General features: G+C 38.3%; 2 protein-coding genes across 5 annotated transcripts in view; both read right to left on the reverse strand.

Annotated features, from left to right (window-relative positions):
• LOC107589405 (dual specificity protein kinase CLK2-like) overlaps positions 1–5215 on the reverse strand; it is an 18361-nt gene extending 13146 nt beyond the window's left edge. The window contains exons 1-2 of the mRNA XM_016277825.1: positions 5080–5215; positions 2994–3187 (exon numbers count right to left, since the gene is read on the reverse strand). Of these exons, the coding sequence (XP_016133311.1) occupies positions 2994–3187 (194 nt within the window). The 5' untranslated portion in view covers positions 5080–5215. The remainder of the gene's footprint in view (positions 1–2993; positions 3188–5079) is intronic.
• Positions 5216–5609: 394 nt separating this feature from the next.
• LOC107589406 (histone-lysine N-methyltransferase SETDB1-A-like) lies at positions 5610–20161 on the reverse strand. Of its 4 annotated transcripts, none has more exons than XM_016277828.1 (21): positions 19880–20161; positions 18696–18896; positions 18404–18612; positions 18274–18299; positions 16393–17998; positions 15552–15689; positions 15242–15446; positions 14918–14991; positions 14622–14812; positions 14125–14368; positions 13545–13788; positions 12538–12772; positions 11734–12098; positions 11377–11493; positions 10483–10652; positions 10180–10407; positions 10022–10069; positions 6644–6742; positions 6346–6548; positions 6144–6232; positions 5610–5973 (listed from the first exon to the last, which is right to left on the reverse strand). In XM_016277828.1, the coding sequence occupies exons 2-21, from the start codon at positions 18887–18889 to the stop codon at positions 5856–5858; spliced, it is 4803 nt and encodes a 1600-aa protein (XP_016133314.1). In that variant the 5' UTR covers positions 18890–18896; positions 19880–20161; the 3' UTR covers positions 5610–5855. The 4 variants fall into 4 exon arrangements, with proteins under 4 accessions (XP_016133314.1, XP_016133315.1, XP_016133312.1 ...); XM_016277829.1 differs by having other exon boundaries at positions 10022–10063; positions 13545–13791; XM_016277826.1 differs by having other exon boundaries at positions 13545–13791.
• Between the last annotated feature and the right edge of the window lie 364 nt (positions 20162–20525).

Here is a 20525-nt window from a genome sequence, read left to right on the forward strand (position 1 = left end):
TAACCATGTATATGATTTCAGAATTAATTAAGTTGTACGTGGTTATACTAACTATCGGGGTCTAGACTAAGGGTCTAGAAGAACCGCTGATTAATGTCTGAGCATTACATGGGTAACTGTAGGGGGCTAAACAAACCTACTATTTAAAGTATATTAAATAGTATTAGCCATAAACCTCTGAATAAGGATCAAACTGGCGAGTTTGTGATCGTGGAGCCCACACATAGTGGCCGGCGTGAGACATCCTAAAAACGACATAGATTCCTAATGAACGAATAAAATACAAAGTAAAGAGTTAATTAGAATAATCGAACGTAAGAATAATCAGAGACCGACAAAAAAAACAATTTGCCTTTCAACCTAAATTCGATGAGATAATAAAATGGAGTCAGATTGAGTTAAACCTAAATTGAATAACTCTACGCGCTGAAAAGACCGAACACACAAGAGACCTTCATCCGCCACTGGATACCTTCCTTGGGCCAGTTGCGCGGACCTTACACCCCAATAATTCGAAATCGAATAAATAGAAACAAGAGAGATGAAAGTTGCATGTATTTCTCTTTTTAGAGTGAGTTTACTTAAAAAACAGCAATTTTATCCTCTAGGTGCTGGAAAATATAATGTAGCAATTCAGTATTTAAACTGTTCTTTTCTCTTGAATGTGTGAGCTGTGCGATCGCCGATATATATATGTGTGTGAGTGTGAGTGTGTTAATTAAAGGCTCTAATGCACACACCAGCACGCCAGTATAGGTGTGTGTATTGTAGGAGCTAGACGATGTATGATGACGTGTGACGTATAGTAGTGGTGTCCCAATTCTTAGGGGAATATTTTCACCCCTACTCCTTGACACTCTGTTTCAAGGGACAACGGGAAGGGGTAGGCAGAGGGGTAGGGGAAGGGGTATAAAATGGAATTGGGATTGGGCCTAAAAAGCATGATTATTATTATTACTAAGTAATAAAAAAAAGGAAGTATTATTATTGTAATATTTTTTTTTTTTAAAAATCAAGAAAAATATTATAATAATCTTAATTTACAGCACAACTAAACTGACAATGTATTAATTTAATGTTCCTGTGGTAAGGGTTGACAATCCTATTACTCGTCTTAGTGGAAATCTGCCTCAATTGCTGTCAGCATGTGCCTTTTTGAGCTGTGTAAGGCATCAAGCACCGGTAACCCATGCAAATTTGGTCAATGCTTCCAGTACACGACAACCCTCTACGCACACCTTGGCAATAATATCGCCATTGGCTAGTACATTTTTTTGTTTACTCGCCAGACTGATATACTATTTTACACACACAACACACACACGTTTACTTAGCTATCAAAATGGGGACAACATTACATATACTTTTATTGTTTTTATATACATATAGTTATACACTTTCTAACCTAACCCCTACCCCTCACAGAAAACTTTCTGCATTTTTACAATTTCAAAAGTTCAAAAATTAAAAAAAAAAACTTGTTTACTTTATTTTAACAGTTTTACAAATGAGTACATCCACAAATTTAGGTTTTTGCCGATTTTGTCAGGCTTTGCTCACTTTTGGGTACAAATTTGTCCTCAAAATATGGTTAAGTAGGTACACACACACACACACACATGATCCCACCCAATCAGCTTATCTTTGTAAAATGGAACAGCATCTTAAATAACTGAATTTGCACTCTTAACTTCAGCCAATCAAGCATTATATTATGATATGATATTACGATAATTAAGCACTATTTAATGATAGAACTAGTGATTAGAACTAAAACTTGGTAACCATGAATGAATGCATATTTGTCATTTGAACTGAACTTAGGACTGGTGGTGGTGTTTAAGATATTGTTGGTAATAGTAATTATTATTAAAAGATACTACTACTACTATTATCTGCTGGGTTCATGAATATTAATCACGTTGTCAGCGTTCGCTTGAACTGATTTGCTGAAATCAAAACGGGGACGGTAATAGATGAGCGCCAGCCAACGAGAGCTATTCGCGCATTAGCTCCGCCCACTGCCGAGAAACCAGCATATCTTCTGCTTGTTCTTAAAAGCTGAATAATTCTAAATGAACTCTGTTATTTTGACAGGAAAATACAACAAAGAATGTGGTTTACATGTAGCGCGTCGATTCAGCGTGGTATGCAAGACTCTCGCTCTCTCTCTTTGCATGTGTGAGAAACACAGCGCTATCAGTAAAGCGACAGCGAGTCGTGCGCCTTCACACTAGTTTAACTTGGTAACCATGAATGAATGCATATTTGTCATTTGAACTGAACTTAGGACTGGTGGTGGTGTTTAAGATATTGTTGGTAATAGTAATTATTATTAAAAGATACTACTACTACTATTATCTGCTGGGTTCATGAATATTAATCACGTTGTCAGCGTTCGCTTGAACTGATTTGCTGAAATCAAAACGGGGACGGTAATAGATGAGCGCCAGCCAACGAGAGCTATTCGCGCATTAGCTCCGCCCACTGCCGAGAAACCAGCATATCTTCTGCTTGTTCTTAAAAGCTGAATAATTCTAAATGAACTCTGTTATTTTGACAGGAAAATACAACAAAGAATGTGGTTTACATGTAGCGCGTCGATTCAGCGTGGTATGCAAGACTCTCGCTCTCTCTCTTTGCATGTGTGAGAAACACAGCGCTATCAGTAAAGCGACAGCGAGTCGTGCGCCTTCACACTAGTTTACGGTACGTCAAATACAGGTGCGCTGCGTACTACATACTGCGCATCCATTGAGTACATGACATGATCCATTGAGCGCATCCAAATAGTACAGATCGCTTGACGGAGAGCGAAACTCTCAAGCGCTCAGTCAGCGTGTTTATCAAGTGAAAATCTGTGTTGAACGCCTCTCACACACATACTGGCATGTAAAATCTAAGAATTTAATAGCCAATGGCTAATGTTAGGGTAAGATTTAGTCGCATTTGCAAGCGATTTACTCGCAATGTAGAGGGTTGCACGATCATACCTCCTGGATCTGGCATAGCCGGCATCCTGTCTGTGTCCTCTCCCTCTCCTCTCACGTTCACTGCTGGAGGAAAACGTCGGTGACCGGCGATGCCGAGGTTTTCTCCCTCTGTCTCTGTCCCGCTCACGATAACGATCTTGGTAGCTGCTGCGGCTGGCCCTCTCCGAGGACGGGTACCGCCTGGAGTGCGGCATCTGCTCAAGGTACAACAAATATATTAAGATAAACAAGAAAATTAAAAAATACAATATTTGTATTTATAACAGACATTGGAATATCTTTATTATTTTTAATATATAATATTAATATATATTTTTTATATTTTAAGCAAGATGAGAATCCAACATGCATGCTTGGTTAAAATCTCAATGTTTTTTCATTCAGTAGGGTGGACTGTTATCTATCGATCTATATATATATATATATCTATATATATAGATATAGATATATCTATATATATAGATATATATATATATATATGTGACCCTGGACCACAAAACAAGTCATAAATAAGCTTTCCATTGATGTATGGTTTGTTAGGATAAGACAATATTTGCCCGAGATACAACTATTTGAAAATCTGTAATCTGAGGGTGCAAAAAAATCTAAATACTGAGAAAATCACCTTTAAAGTTGTCCAAATGAAGTTCTTAGTGCATATGCATATTACTAATCAAAATTTTAATTTTGATATATTTACAGTAGGAAATTTACAAAATATCTTCATGGAACATGATCTTTACTTAATATCCTAATGATTTTTGGCATAAAAGAAAAATTTATAATTTTGACCCATACAATGTTTTTTGGGCTATTGCTACAAATATACCCCAGCGACTTAAGACTGGTTTTGTGGTCCAGGGCCACACATATATATACACAAGCTAAAAATAGAGGAAGGGAGAATGCAATAGCCTGTGACTTTTAGAATTCACTGACTTTTATATTCTTATAGAAGAAAGGGATCCAAAATAATAACTACTTAAAAAAACACTTCTAGTAAGCTTTTCATATGCTGGAAAAAGGTCTATAACACAACCATTTAATATAAACAATAATCAGTAAATAGAGGAAAAAGTCAAACAACTGTTATAGACATACACTATTATTCACCCGGGGACAAGTGTTTAAAGTCCATATGTGGACAGTTTATAGAGGCAGGTCTAGAACAGGTCTTAAAACACTTGAAGGACAGACTGAACGAAAGGTTAAACACAAGGAAATCTGAGATTTTTAATTAATAACAATTTGCTACATTATTTTAATTGTATGGTTAACACACGTTAAGTGTTATGCAATACTGAATATTGAGGAGCGGACCACTCGGGGTCTGCATGGAAAACAAGCCTTTATATTATACATCAAGAATATTACAGGATTTGTATGCATATGTATTATGCATAAAACATATTAAGGGAAAAATGGTTATACGAGACTAACGTTACAGAAAATGAAATTAGAGTTAAGATGATCATCTGAATATGAACACGTATTTAACCGCGCTAGAGAACATCTAAAATCTGGAAAGAAAGAAAAACAAACAGAAAGCTGACGGGTTATAATGCAGAAATTCTGCCTCAAACTATATCAAGAGCCAGTTATTCGAGCCAACTTCTATATTTAGCGGAGAAACCGCAGAACAAGCTACAAATAACGCAAGGAAATACCGAGTACCTCGAAATTAAGGGTAGTGATAAATGTAAGCAGACGTACAGATGTTTATTATATATAATAACAAGAAAAAACGACATTTTCGCAGAAACGAATACAGGCTAACCAACTAACTTAGCTGAAGTTGTACATTGTAGGTTTTGCTTTTACACTGTAATAACGGAATTCGTATACTAGTCGTCTCTATTCTTATCAAATGTGCGGCAATGTCGCTAAGTTACATGACTTTGAACCGCGAAGTTTAAAAACAGCATATAAATACTGTTTTTCGAGCTAACTAGCTGCTCTCCGCGTCGACGGCCATTTTGAGATCTTCTAATCTTCAACGGGCCATTTCTCAAATGCTCGTTCGTGTGTAATTCGGCTGAGAGTGGGGCAAAAAGTGACCGACAGTAAAATAATGTGTTGTAATCACCGTTTTAGCAGCCAGCCCTGTGCGTTTATCCCAAATAAAATCCGTGTTGACGCTTCGCCTCCAAATTTCTTACTCAAGCCCAATTAAACAGTGAAGAGAAAACAACTTCCGGTTCCTCCTCCAACGTTCTTTATACGCGCGCGTGCCATCTGCACATCCGACGTAAACAGCGCAATATTTATTCCAAGATGATAATCCGCAAAAATGTGCAGTTACCAAATCGCATAACTACAATTCACAAAAAGAAAGCAAAATTGAAATCGACAAACAAGCTTAATATATTTGAAAGGGATTCGTTTTTTGTTACAGTAGAAATAATTGTATTAATTGAGTTTTGTCTGATACTACAGTAAGACTAACACAGTATAGACCATTTTATACATTACACATACCATTCGGTCATATAAAAGAAGTTTTATTCCCCCTTCCCCAACGGCATTCATACACAGCTTTTTAACCTGCATATTTGACTGATATTAAATGACATACAAGACAAATATTACACAAAACGTAGTTTTTGATATTTGCAAATTTTATTTAAATTTCTTAAGTGACTATTAACATTTCGTGTAAAGGTTAAAAACAATAAAAACAAACAAAACTAAAAAGCAATGACAAACTTTAATATAGATCTTATACTTCTCATATTCAATGGGTCATGACTGGAATGCTCTTCCAGAACAGTGCCACAACTATGTTTCTGATGGCTTGGTAAGACTGTTTACAACAATAACACCTCAAGGAGAGTTTTAGTGTTTTTTGTTGAAAGCAGTATATCAGAGCAGCCTTCCTGTGCACCGCAAAGAGCCACAGCAGCAGAGCAGAACCTTCCCCTCCACACTGCCAACCTCATAGTTATAATCCCACGTCAACTCCGTACCCGCCTTGATGCGCCTGGTAAAGACAGATGAAAGGAAAAACACAATAAGACAACTTTCTGGATAAAACATTCACATTAAAAATAGCAAGAGTTTCCAAATAAAATTTGGGTTAACCACTTATTTCTAAGTAAAACTTCAATTTCTGTATTAGAAAATCAAGCTGGTATGAATCAAGGCACTGACTTGCTGGCGAAGAATGCCACCCATGGAAACCGAAGGTCGTGTGTGTCGACAAAGACGTTCTGAACAAACAAATTCGGACTGCAGCTATGCTGTTGAGAAAAGCGGGATTAGTAGTAAAAGAAATGTAGATATAAGCGCATAATATTTACAAACTTGTATCATTGTTGACACATCTACAGTGACGAGGCTGAGTTTGGCTTACGTTGATGAAGCGGCCGAGGTTGCCTTCTTGTCTCGCGTCAATGATATAACAGGTCTCCTCGCCGTTGAACAGTCTGCGGGTGTTCTTGCCAGTTACAGCTGTCCTCGTTTTCTCATTCTTTGCGTCCAAGGTTTCTAGAGGTTTTACTCTTCTCTGGAATGACTTTATGGCAAAGCAACGCTTTGGACCGGAGGTTTCTTCACCTACAGACACAAATTATAGACTGAGCAAATTCAATGAAACACTAAAAACATTAAATGAGGAACAGAAATTGAGAATAGAGAGAATAGAAACTGACCGTCCTCTCTCATATGTTTGGTCACTTTCTTCTGAGCGTCTTTATATGTTTCATGTGGCTTATGGGATAGGTTTCTCTCACCGAAGGACATGTGATTCACTAAACAGGTAAAGAGGACAGGTTAGAAAAAAACATCAGGCAAGTTTGCAACATAATAGAGCCACATGGATAATGCAAAAAAAGTTGCCAGATCTCAGCCTATATGCCTCATTGTCAATGCTTAGTCTGTCTTATATCAAAGTACATGCCCCTAAACGTTCATATTGTCTTATTAGTTACTAAATCCCCATCACAATCCAAGTATGATTAAAATCATGTTTTACTGAAATAAAATCAAAATTAGTGCTGTCAAACGATTAATCGCATCCAAAATAAAAGTTTTTGTTTACATAATATATGAGTGTGTACTGTGTATATTTATTATGCATGTACACATGCATGTATATATTTAAGAAAAATATATTATGTTTATATATTAAATATATTTATATATAAAATATAAATATATAAATGTATATACACATGTAAATATTTTCAAAATATATACACTGTATGTGTGTGTATTTATATATATACATAAATAAACAGTACTAGGGCTGCCCTCGACTAAGCATTTTTCTGGTCGACTAGTCGCTCATTTGAAGCATTAGTCGACTAATCGCACGTTTATTAATAAACCATTTAAATCATTATAATGAGCCTTTAATTGCCTACATAGCCTAATAAGCACTCAAGCGCACGCATAAAGCTTGCCACAGCGCACCGGCAGAAGTAATGATTATGAATGTGTCAGGGAAAAACAGTAAGGAGGCTGCATTAACATTTGAATAATTTGATAAACTAGTGCTTTCTTTGTTTCGGTTTAAGAGATGAAGTCGGCAACACTGACACTGCCTTGCATGTTTGATACGGGTCACATAATCTGAGAATATTTGTTTTCCGTTTGAATTGGTTTATTTGAAAGTAGACATTTCACTCTCTCTCTATATTTTTTTATGTCCGTAAGGCAAAGATATACACAGAGTTTTGCGCTCAAGTTCACAGAGACCGAGACGCCTGAAAACGCATCATGTTTGCTTTCATTATTTTACAAAAGCGCGTTTGTTGTTATGGTGAGTGCACACAAATAAACGTAGTCTTTACAGACTCGAAAGATGTATTACCAAAAATGACAGAGTATTTTAGGAGTAAGTGATGCACCGGCGCTTCCATCTGTCCAGCAGTGAGCGCTAATGTTCAGCTTCCACACTCCGCACAGACACGGATAGCACACATTTCTCTAGGTTAACATTAGATTGAGCGGCCATGTAAAGTTGCTAATGCTTACATATTTCAGATGATAAGCCATATCTGAGGTTGATGAATGATAGGCGAGCGTTTGGATGTCCTGCCCGATGTACTGTATTACCATAGACTAGCCCAGGGTTCCTCAAATCTTGCCCTGGAGGGCCAATGCGCTGCAGAGTTTAGTTCCAACCCTGATCAAACTCACCTACCTGTGATTTTCTAATGATCCTGAAGACAATGATTAGCATGCTCAGGTGTATTTGATTAGGGTTAGAGGTAAACTCTGCAGGAAAGTGGATCTCGTGGGCCAGATTTGAGGATCCCTGGACTAGCCGTTAACGATCTGTTATGCCGAGTTCACACTGCACGATTTTAGCCTGATTTTTCACTCGCCGACAGGACAAATGCCCGAAATCAGAGGCAAATTGGTGCTCGTTCCCCCGCAAAATATTTGGCATGCTAAATATCTGGAGCTGTCGGCAATTCACAATCACGCTGTGTGCAATGAAATGTATATACACATGTAAATATTTTCAAAATATATACACTGTATGTGTGTGTATTTATATATATACATAAATAAACAGTACTAGGGCTGCCCTCGACTAAGCATTTTTCTGGTCGACTAGTCGCTCATTTGAAGCATTAGTCGACTAATCGCACGTTTATTAATAAACCATTTAAATCATTATAATGAGCCTTTAATTGCCTACATAGCCTAATAAGCACTCAAGCGCACGCATAAAGCTTGCCACAGCGCACCGGCAGAAGTAATGATTATGAATGTGTCAGGGAAAAACAGTAAGGAGGCTGCATTAACATTTGAATAATTTGATAAACTAGTGCTTTCTTTGTTTCGGTTTAAGAGATGAAGTCGGCAACACTGACACTGCCTTGCATGTTTGATACGGGTCACATAATCTGAGAATATTTGTTTTCCGTTTGAATTGGTTTATTTGAAAGTAGACATTTCACTCTCTCTCTATATTTTTTTATGTCCGTAAGGCAAAGATATACACAGAGTTTTGCGCTCAAGTTCACAGAGACCGAGACGCCTGAAAACGCATCATGTTTGCTTTCATTATTTTACAAAAGCGCGTTTGTTGTTATGGTGAGTGCACACAAATAAACGTAGTCTTTACAGACTCGAAAGATGTATTACCAAAAATGACAGAGTATTTTAGGAGTAAGTGATGCACCGGCGCTTCCATCTGTCCAGCAGTGAGCGCTAATGTTCAGCTTCCACACTCCGCACAGACACGGATAGCACACATTTCTCTAGGTTAACATTAGATTGAGCGGCCATGTAAAGTTGCTAATGCTTACATATTTCAGATGATAAGCCATATCTGAGGTTGATGAATGATAGGCGAGCGTTTGGATGTCCTGCCCGATGTACTGTATTACCATAGACTAGCCCAGGGTTCCTCAAATCTTGCCCTGGAGGGCCAATGCGCTGCAGAGTTTAGTTCCAACCCTGATCAAACTCACCTACCTGTGATTTTCTAATGATCCTGAAGACAATGATTAGCATGCTCAGGTGTATTTGATTAGGGTTAGAGGTAAACTCTGCAGGAAAGTGGATCTCGTGGGCCAGATTTGAGGATCCCTGGACTAGCCGTTAACGATCTGTTATGCCGAGTTCACACTGCACGATTTTAGCCTGATTTTTCACTCGCCGACAGGACAAATGCCCGAAATCAGAGGCAAATTGGTGCTCGTTCCCCCGCAAAATATTTGGCATGCTAAATATCTGGAGCTGTCGGCAATTCACAATCACGCTGTGTGCAATGATTTCTGACTGAAAACTACATCGGCGATGACTTACAGCCAATGAGAGACCAAGATACAGGGCAGAGGGAAGTTCGGGGAGGAGTTATAGACCAGAATATCAGTATTTTAATAGATATATGAACAATTATATCATACAGAAACAAGCACAAACATTTGCTTGACCAGCCACAACATCAGCATATACTGCAAAATTAGATTACCTCCAACTCTTTTGCAGAACACCCAATCCCTTTTCCCTGCATCTCCCTCCTGCATAATCTGTTTTTCTTTTTCTTCTTGAAGCTGGATGCATCTTACCTTCGGTTTCCTCTTGTTCTGTGTTCAGCTCCATAAGTTCTTCTCTTTCTACGGAAAAAGAAAAGAGAAGATTGCATAGTTACGCATTGAAATGAAAAGACGTGCAATTGTGTGGCTAATGTCTTCATATTCTCTTATGGTTGAATATTTGAACACACCTTCACCACTGCTGGAGTCTTCTTGGTAGAGAGTGTTTTTCCATAACGGCCCCGTTTTCATTTTTATGGTCTTCTTGTTGGTTTCGACCTCTGTTTCAGAGCAGTATGCCTCGCTTTCATAATCCTCTTTCAGTTTCTCCACACCCTCAATGAAGTCAAGGTTGGCCAAATAATCATTGCCAGACACTGTGTCGTCTTCATTCATTCGGTCTTCGTTTACTATTTTACCTGTTAGGTGATAGATGGAGGTGATGAGGGAGGAATTTTGTTGTGTGCAAAGACCTAAAATTTATGTTCACTTACCAGTGAAAACACACACGAAAGTGCCCTTGGCCACATCATCTCTGCAGCGGATGCCCCATCCCTTGTGCTGTGTCATGAAGAGCTCCAGCCGCAGCTGCAGCCCGTGCTGAACCAGCCTGTTGCTGCACATTCTCGGATCACAACGGCACAGAGGGTTACACTCGTACACCCTACAGAGATGGAAGGAAAGAATTTCAATCAGCTTTGTGTCTGAAAATATAAGTGTAACTTGTTTTTGAGGTGAGAAGGCTATACACTACTGTTTAAAAATTTAGGGTAAGTGAGATTACTTTTTTTAATAAGTTTAATACTTTTATTCAGCAAAGATGCATTCAATTTATCAAAACAGACAGTAAAAACAAACTGTTACAAATAAATGTTGCTCTTCTGATCTTTCTATCCATCAAAGAATCCTGGGGGGGGGGGAAATAATCATGGTTCCCATAAAAATATTAAGCAACACATCTGTTTTAAACATACTACTAATAAAAAATGTTTTGTGAGCACCAAATCAGCATATTAGAATGATTTCTGAAGGATCACGTGACATGAAGTAATGGAGCTGAAAATTCAGCTTTGCATCACAAAAATAAATTAGATTTTAAAATATCCAAATAAAAAAAGTGTTACTTTAAATAGCAATAATATTTCACAATGCTCATGTTTTTATTGTATTTTTGATCAAATAAATGCAGTCTTGGTGAGCATAAGAGACTTTTAAAACATTTTAGCCACAAACCTGCAGCGAACGGCAGCATATCTAGTTATTTGCTGATCTGGAGCGGATCATGATTACAATATTTTTTACCATAAAATAATCACTGATGTGTTACATCTGATTTTAGAGAGGCTCCACTGTAACCAAACGATAATCAGACAGAGTTTGTTTCTAACCCTGTTGGCAAGGTGGTTGGCAATCTCTTATGTGTGTATCCAGCACTAATATCCACTGGACCTCCACTGCATAGGGATGTAGCCTCAACGGTCAGCTGGTGGCATGCACACTTTGACCTGTCACACATACAAATACAAAATGTTTAATAGCAATTTCCATAATTTAAAAGGAATGTTCCATGTTCAAGCCAATTTATGTAATCAAATAATTATCACTTGTTGGCAATCTAAAATCAAAAGGTATATTCAGCCCCCTAATTCATTATTTCCAAGCCAAAAAACATTTTCTGGGAAGCCATATTTTGGGTATGATCTCAAGAATTAATCACCCACAAATGCGGACTTAAAAAACTGTACCTGTCCTGACAGCCATCTGTGCAGTCACAGCCGATCAAGAAATCTGAGCTTGTATTGACTGAAACACCCGGAGCTGGAACTCTGTCTTTGGTGTAACTGATGTTAGGAGCAAGCGTATTGTCCACTTCATTAACGCAGGGCACCGGCAACACCTCTCTGCCCTCTGATATGTCCGGCAGGTAGAGGTGTGGCTTGCCGGTTGATGTGGAAGGAGGTCGGGCACGATTCACAAGAACAAACGGGTCCATACAGAACATCTCCAGGAAAAGGAAGTCACAACGTGTTTCTAACAAGTATTCCTGCACTTTCTGCATGTCGCACAGGCTCCGCCCACACGGAGAACGATAGAAAATGTGGAAAAACACCTATAGAGAGCAAATAATAAGAAATGTTCCTTGAGCAGCAATTTCTGAAAATCACACTGAAGACAAATTCAGATTTGCATCACACGAATATATAACATTTTAAAATATAATTAAATAGAAAATATATAATTCATAGTGCAATAATATTTAACAATATTGCCATTCTTGCTCTTTTTTTTCTCAAATACATGCAGCCTTGGTGAGCATAAAAGACTTCTTTCAAAAACATTAAAGGGGTCATATGACGATGCTAAAAATAACATTATTTTGTGTATTTAAATAATTGTCCACATAGCGCAAATTATTGTTGCTACTTTACGCCCCGCTTTTCATCATATGACCCCTAACAAAAATCTTAGCGACGCCAAAGTTTTCACCAGTAGTGTACATTGAGAGCAGTTGAACACAAATTGGAGCAACTTCCTCAAACGCCACCCACCTTTCCATCGATGCGCCTTCTAGCCGTCATTCGCCGAAACTTAAAAAGCAGTGGTACAAGAAGTGGATTTTGACCATGATGCATGTTGACTTGAGATGGTCTTAGCCCATCCAGACATGCTGGACAACAGCGATGATGCAAGTATATGGACTTGTACTGGTGTTGCATTGAAACACAATCTTCTTCCTCAGAAACACACTCTTCTTCCTCATCAGGGGCAGGTCGTTTTGCACTTCTAGAATATAGAGCCAAATATGACGTGGTTGGTGATTAGTATTCCAAATCATTCTGCATTTAAAGAAATAGTTCAGTCAAAAATGAAACCTGGCTGAAAATGGATTCACCCCCAGGCCATCCAAGTGTAAGAGATTTGGAGAAATTTAGCATTACATCACTTGCTCACTAGTGGATTGTCTGCACTGAATGGGTGCCGTCAGAATGAGAGTCCAAACAGCTGATAAAAACATGACAATAATTCACAAGTAATCCACACGACTCCAATCCATCAATTACCGTCTTGTGAAGTGAAAAGCTGTTTTAACCTAAAACCATTACTTCTGGACAAAATATGTCTACAATCCATAATAACGCTTCCTCCAGTGACAAAGCCCATCCACTGTTGTCCTATCACATCAAAATCCACAGACATGTTTATTTAGAACTGCTTTGGACTGTTTTCACTTTAAACAGCACTTGATATGTGCATATTTCTCTCCTGACTCAAACAAGATAACTTACAAACATGCAGCTTTTCACTTCACAAGATAATTGTGAAGTTAATTGATGGACTGGAGTGGTGTTTTTAATCAGCTGTTTGGACTCTGTCTGACGGCACCCATTCACTGCAGAGGCTCCACTGGTGAGCAAGCAATGTAATACTAAATTGTTCCAAATATGTTCCCATGAAGAAACAAAATCAATCTACATATTGGGTGGACAGTAAATTTTCAGCAAATTTAAATTTTTGGGTGAACTGTGCCTTTAACTAGGACAAGCCTATTACTCACCTTAAATTTGAGACAACTCGTACGACAGGTGAAAGCATTGTCAACCTCTGGAGGATGACCTTTGGCTGGAAAGCAGCCGACATGATATTTTGAGGGCTAACAGATGATGTTTTGAAGACTGTATCAGATTGTCGGGTGACCCGCACAGGAGATACAGCTGTTGAGGTGACAGTCGTTGAAGTAACAGTCGCTGAGGGAACTGCTGTCGAGGAGGGAGATGTGTTGTGCTGAGGAGTGGCATTTTCTGCTAAACAACAGAGTTTGGCATGAATTGTATTACATTACAAAAAGAGATAAATAAAAAAAATATGCTGTTCTCCAAAATGTATTCACTTTTTTAAATAAAAAGAAACTTGAACATTTAAATAAAATAATACACAAAAAAAATGTATAAGGTAAACAAATGTTTCAAGAGATTAAAAGTGCATTTTCTTTTGTTTTGATAACAAAATATAGATTTTTGTCATATTGATAATGAGCATCTTCAATATCCCAATATACTGTATTACGGAATACATGCACGTGTCTATTTGGGAATGTGCATAAAAGAGGCAAGATGTGCATGAAACACAAAGTCTACCTGATATAGCAGGCGGTTGCGTTTTCTGTTGAGATGGCTGTTGTGGTTTCTGTTGAACAGCTTGTTGCGCTTTCTGTTGAGGTTGTTGTTGCTGCGCTTGCTGTTGAGACGGTTGTTGTGGTTTATGTTGTGTTTTCTGTAGAGGTTTTTTCTGCGGTTTATCTTTACTCAGACGTTGCTTGATATTTACAATGTGCTCCAACCTGTCTGAGCCTTTATAAATCCACTCTTTCTGCTTGTCTTTCTGAAAAACAACACCACCACCACCACATTTATCAGCATCGAAATGGCCAATCTGTCAGTGGGGTTAAGTGAATTTGACAGTGGAAAAACTTATGAATTGCACTTCAGAATATGAAATGCTGTGACGTTCCCATGAAGTACCCCTTTGTCTTTCATTTCCCTTAGTGTAAAGACATTAAATTGTAAAATGCAGATGATAGATGAGTACCAGGTTCACAAAGAAATCTAGCGTCCCACAATGGATTCATTTTCACCTTAAAGCAGATCTGGATCAGGCTGCCATCCAATTGGAGAACCGTGCAGGTCTCAAACTTGCCATTCCGTATCGCCTTAGTGTCTTGCCCCGCGCGAAGCACCACAGCAATGGGGTTGGGATAGACACGAAGATATTCCTTCACCTGTAACTGCAATTTCTCATCCTCAATGTCCTTCCACACCTTATTCACTGCAAAGAAAAAAAAAAGTTAACAAAATTCTCTTTTAGCAGGCAAGTGACTATATGGGGTCTTAAAATAACTGACTGAAATGGAGTAATAAATGAATTTCTCACATTGTTTGCAGACAATATGAAGGTCTGGAAGTGCCAGGTAAGCTGCATAACCATCATCAAAAAACAACAAGAACCTAATAGAAACATTTAACCAAATAGATATTATGAATTTAGATGTTTTATTAAAGTCATATACAAGACTAAAATAAAGAAAATGAGACACTGGATAAATACTAATATTGAAAACAGAAAACAAAACAAAATAACCTGGACATTATGCTAAATATTTCCTGTTACGTTCTATGAAAGAACAAAACAAAAAAAAAAAAAAAAGATTATGAATGGCCTGAGGATAAGAGAACTATCCCTTGAACATAAATTCACCTCATGCGATTCTTGCGCTCAGGAAGCTCGACCAATACGGCAGCATTAAACGAGGCCTTTCCTTCATCATCTATGCTGCTGGCCACAACACGACAGCCAATAAACAAATCCTTAAGTATGGGAGGCTGCAGAGAGGCCACCCGATAAGCAGGCAGCACAATCTCTTTACCACTTTTAGACTCCACCTTATATCTGAGGCCATCCTCTAAAAGGAAAGAAAGATGAGACGGGTCACAAATGCAACCAAATCTATTAGATTTCCAACCTTCATTTTAAAGTTTTGTGAATTTACAGAATAGGTCAGTCTTACCTTCGGTTTGGACTTCTTGTACTGTTCCTTTACGCCACAAGTTGTGTGCCCTTTTCCCCAAAACTACCATGCCAACTTGAAGTTTTATCTCTTTATATTCTTGTTGCTTGGAGGACTCACTGGATGAAGACTTGTAACCTAAGAAGATCAGTGACAGAGGACAAATACGGTTGCTGTATGTAATCAGTAATGTATAATCACAATACACTTATTTGTATCGGACATTCAACTGCACAATGTTCCAAATATTAATATTATATACACACAACTGTTTTAAAGTTTGGATTCTGTAATTTTTTTTAATGTTACTGAAAGCCTTGGTGAGTCTCTTATGCTCACCAAGACTGCATTTATTTGATCAAAATAGAGTAAGAACAGTAATATTCAATCTTCAGTGTCACATGATCCTGCAGAAATTATTCTAATATGCTGATTTGCTGCTCAAGAAACATGTTATTTTTTAGCAATGTTGAAAAGAGTTGTGCTGCTTCATATTTTTCAGATTTTTTTTTTTTCAGGATTACTTGATGAATAGCAAAAGAACAGCGTTTATTTGAAACAGAAATATTTTGTAACAATGTCACTTTTGATCATTTTAATGCATCCTTGCTAAATGAATGCATTGATTTCTTAGTAAAAATGTAATGACCCCCCAAAAAATTTAACAGTTGTGTATTTCTTTATTAAAATGTATGACAGAAACCATAATGAAAGAATATTCATAACAGATTAGTCCTGATACATCTGTTACACATTATGTAAAGCATATATATAGTTAATATACTATATTAACTATTAATATACTGTGATATGAACTGTATAAATAAAAAATAAAGCTTACTTCCGTCAGGACTGGAAGGTTCTGCAGAAGCATCACTAATGCTGGCATCATCAGTATTATCGACAGATTGTGATTTAGGGGGTCCATAATCACCGTCTCTCGATGACTCTGATTGTGATTTAGGGGGTCCATAATCACTGTCTCTCGATGACTCCGATTGTGATTTAGGGGGTCCATAATCACTGTCTCTCAATGACTCCGATTGTGATTTGGGGGGTTCAAAATCATTGTTTCTCGATGATCCTGATTGTGATTTGGTGGGTTCAAAATCATTGTTTCTCGATGATCCTGATTGTGATTTTGGGGGTTTAAAATCACTGTCTCTCGATGACTTTGATAGTGATTTAGGGGGTTCATAATCACTGTCTGACGATGACTCGGACTCAGGGGGTTCATAATCACTGTCAGCAGGACTAACAGAGAGGTCCTCGGTGTCAGATAGTTCATCATTACTATCGGCAGGCATTTGCGCTCTTGTTTCTTCCGTTTGCGGGCTGGAAGTGCTGCTGACAGGCGCATTGTTTTTTGAAGATCTCAGCTTAGTCGTTGGACTTGTCTCTGTTACAAAGGGTTTGTCAGATTTGCTCCTTGGTTTTGGCTGTTCGGTCTCATCTGTGGAATCCGAATCATGGCTGGCATTAGTTTCAGCTTCTTCGGAATTGCTCAGCAATGATGCCAATTCAGGAGGAGTCTCTGTGGTCGACTCCGGCTCAGTCTGGTTTGTTTCTACGTTTGCTGTATTGTCACTGGCAGCAGTTTCCATTTGTTCTGAACTGCTTGAAGGTGAAGACATTAGTGGCACTTGAGGATCAGTCTTCTTTGATGCTACAGATGCTGAATAAAAACAGGCACTAGTTTTCAGAATTTCATAAGTCATTGCCGGCAACGTACGTTCAGTGTTACTTGTTGCTTCATGATCTGAACGAAGACTGCTTGACTTTTCTGAATCACGTTCAAGCAAAGACATTTCAGGAGTTAATGCGCTCAGCTGAGGTTCGGTCTTAATTGATGCAATGGATGCAATTTTGAAAGGTTTTGAAGTGCTTGGAGGCGAAGTCATTTCTGACTTTATCACCGTCGACTGAGGCTCGGTCTTTATTGTTGCTATGGATCCAAAATGAGGACTGGCAAAGGTGTCTGGTGTTTCTGAAGGACTCACTGCTGTCAACTGAGGTTCAGTCTTAATTAATTTTAAGGATGGAGAGTTAAGAGTAGCAGAAGTTTCATGTTGTTTTGAAATGCTCATTTCCCAAGGGGTTAATGCGGTCAGTTGTGGTTCAGTCTTAATTGTTGGTTTAGAATCTGACTTATAACCGGCAATAGGTTTGTATTGTTCTGAATTGCTGAGAAGCGAGGGCATTTCAGGTACTTTCGGTAGAGATTCGGTCTTAACTTTTGCAATAGGGTTTTCAGGTACTTCCAGCTTTGGTGTGACAGATTCAGAACGGCTGGTCTCAAAGGTCGAGGCTGACGAGTGTCTGTTAGAGACGTCAGATGATGATGATGATGGTGATGCAGCACTCATGGAGGAAGTTTTGTTTACCATCTGGACTAAATCCTGAACGAGTCTGGACGACTTCTGAATGGCCACAGTCACCTTTTCAAGCTAAAAGAAAAGAATGAATCAAGACAAAAACACAGGGAAAAAAAAACAGAAATAATGAAAAGCAGGCCGAAACCCAGAAAGAAAGACACAAAGAAACAAAGACAGAAAGAAAATTTGTAAATAAGACAAAATAATTAAATGTATTAATCAAAGAAAAATTCATGAAAATGAAAAAATAAGGAAAAAGAAATAAAAATGAAAAACACAGAATGAAAAATAAGCACAAAATAACCTATCAGTATGTGACACACCAATTTTTCAGTTAACATCCTCACCATTGGTTTCAAGGTTTCTTTGGTGGCTGCAAGAGAAAAAACAAAAGTGGTATTAGATTTTTAATTCCAACGCCATAATTTACAATATTTACACTTCCAAGCACTTTCCATTCAAATGTATGTCACTTACCTCCCAGATCAATGACAATGAGATCATCATCATCTCCATTTAACACACTATTTTCCTGCTTATTCTCCTCGTCATCTGTAATACGAATGACGTCCTGTGGTTCTCCTCCTCCTCCTCCTCCTCCTTCCTCCTCCGAATCTTCATCTCGGTATTCCAGTCCCAGCATTCCATAAAGACCCTTCATCACTGACTCACACTCATGGACTGACCTGTTACAGACACGAAACACAGTCAAACGGCCATTGTGATTTGGAGATACTGTCATCAGGCAAAAAAAACAACAACAACTCACTCGCAGGCATTGCTGTACAGAAGGTGGGTGTAAGTGGCTTCCCTCTCCTTCTGCTTCACCCAGTCCTCCACCTGTGCCAGTTGTTCACGTCTCTGCATCAGATGAGGGTTTCGGTCCACCTCTGCCTGGATCCAGCGCTGCAGGTCATCCTTTGTCATTCTCAGGAGGTTATCATCATCTTTTCTGCTACTCATGGCTTTACTGTTGGAGCAACATATTGAAAAAGGTCAATTGTTAGTAACTACACAAGATTTGCTCATAGTATATCACTCTCATTCTGACGGCACCCATACACTACAGGGAATCCATTGGTGAGCAAGTGATGTGATGAAATAAACTCATCTACATCTGACATTTTCAAGAGATTTTCATTTTTTGGGTGAACTAATATGGATCTGACTTTTGCTCTATTCTGTTTTTGTTGTTTAAATATTTGTAAAACATCTGTAATGTACATAATATATTAAAGGGTTAGTTCACCCAACAATTCTGTCATCAATTACTCACCCTCATGCCGTTTCAAACCTGTTAGACCTTCGTTTATCTTCGGAACACAAATTAAGATATCACTCTTGGTATCACTATCCAAAATGGTGCTACAGGGTGACACGGAGGAGACAAATTGTTGAATAAAGTCGTTTTATTCTTTCTTTTGTGCACAAAAAGTATTCTCGTAGCTTCGTAAAATTACGTTGAAACCCCTGATTTCACATGGATTATTTTACCGATCTCCTTGCTACGTTTCTGGACATGGGAACATTTCAGTTGCGTTGCTGTCTATGCAGGGTCAGAGAGCACTCAGATTCCATCAAAAATATCTTAATTTGTGTTCCGAAGATGAACGAAGGTCTTACGGGTTTGAAACGACATGACGGTGAGTAATTAATGACAGAATTGTCATTTTTGGGTGAACTTACCCATTAAGTTAAACAGGCGCTTAGTGTGAATCAGAGGATGCAAATGTCCTGCGCTCAACACATGGCCAATACTCTTGATTGGCACTTGATTGAACTGTAAAGAGGTGTGACAAATGGAGGAAATAAAAATATAACATAATAACGTGTATTACTTCCTTACAATTAAACTAAACCAAATTAAGGCCTACTAGATCACATGTGGCTACTCTTGGCGATGGCATTACAGTAACCGCGTAAAGCAAGATAATAACAAAGTAACATACATACTGTCTAGTTCCCCAACTTGCTGCTGTAACGTAAGTTAGTATATTTGAATCCTGAAGACACTCATATATCAAAAGGCGCGCAGCTGCAGGCTTGTATGGCGGACACTATTCCGCTCGTTTATATGTCGGCAAAGCACAACGTCTGCTAGCACTGCAAGGTAAACTCTTTATGGATAGCCTACAACCTCCGACATCACAAGAAAAACTAAAAAGTGCGCAATAAAACAACTAAAAACGCATTGAGGTAAACAATGTCCAGTCTGTTACTGTATCTGTGCGTTCAGCGGATGCAGTCTACAAGAGACATTCTGATTGGTCCAGTGCACGTTGACGTGGGAGGGTTAACCACGCCCACATCAACTTAAAATAGGTGGAGTTCTCGACTTTACGGGCATAGTTAGGCGTAATTTAAGTATGTTAGGCCTAAATATTAATTATTGTAGTTTAACGCGTAGTTAAGCATGTGCTTTCTATCTAATGACTATTAAAGATTACATTAGTATTTTTTCAAGTGTAATTCATCGTCAAGCTTCCTTATGGACGAGCCATTGCACGCGTCTCCTGTTAGTTTTCTCAGCGCTGGCATGGATGGACCAATCACAGTCGTTTAGTCAATCTGTGTTTAATGTTTGATGGGAAAAGAATGA

Source organism: Sinocyclocheilus grahami, unplaced genomic scaffold (genome assembly GCF_001515645.1).
Source record: "Sinocyclocheilus grahami isolate Dianchi unplaced genomic scaffold, SAMN03320097.WGS_v1.1 scaffold116.1, whole genome shotgun sequence".
In the NCBI taxonomy this organism is placed as follows: Eukaryota; Metazoa; Chordata; class Actinopteri; order Cypriniformes; family Cyprinidae; genus Sinocyclocheilus; species Sinocyclocheilus grahami.

Excerpts from the sequence above, each read along its gene's own strand:
- LOC107589406 (XM_016277826.1), bottom strand. The coding sequence starts at position 18,889 with ATGAGTAGCAGAAAAGATGATGATAACCTCCTGAGAATGACAAAGGAT. Across the intron at positions 15,690-16,392 it reads ACCTTCCAGTCCTGACGGAA|GTTACAAGTCTTCATCCAGT; the intron begins GTAAGCTTTATT and ends TGATCTTCTTAG. Across the intron at positions 12,773-13,544 it reads CGAGTTGTCTCAAATTTAAG|AAGTGCAAAACGACCTGCCC; the intron begins GTGAGTAATAGG and ends TCTATATTCTAG.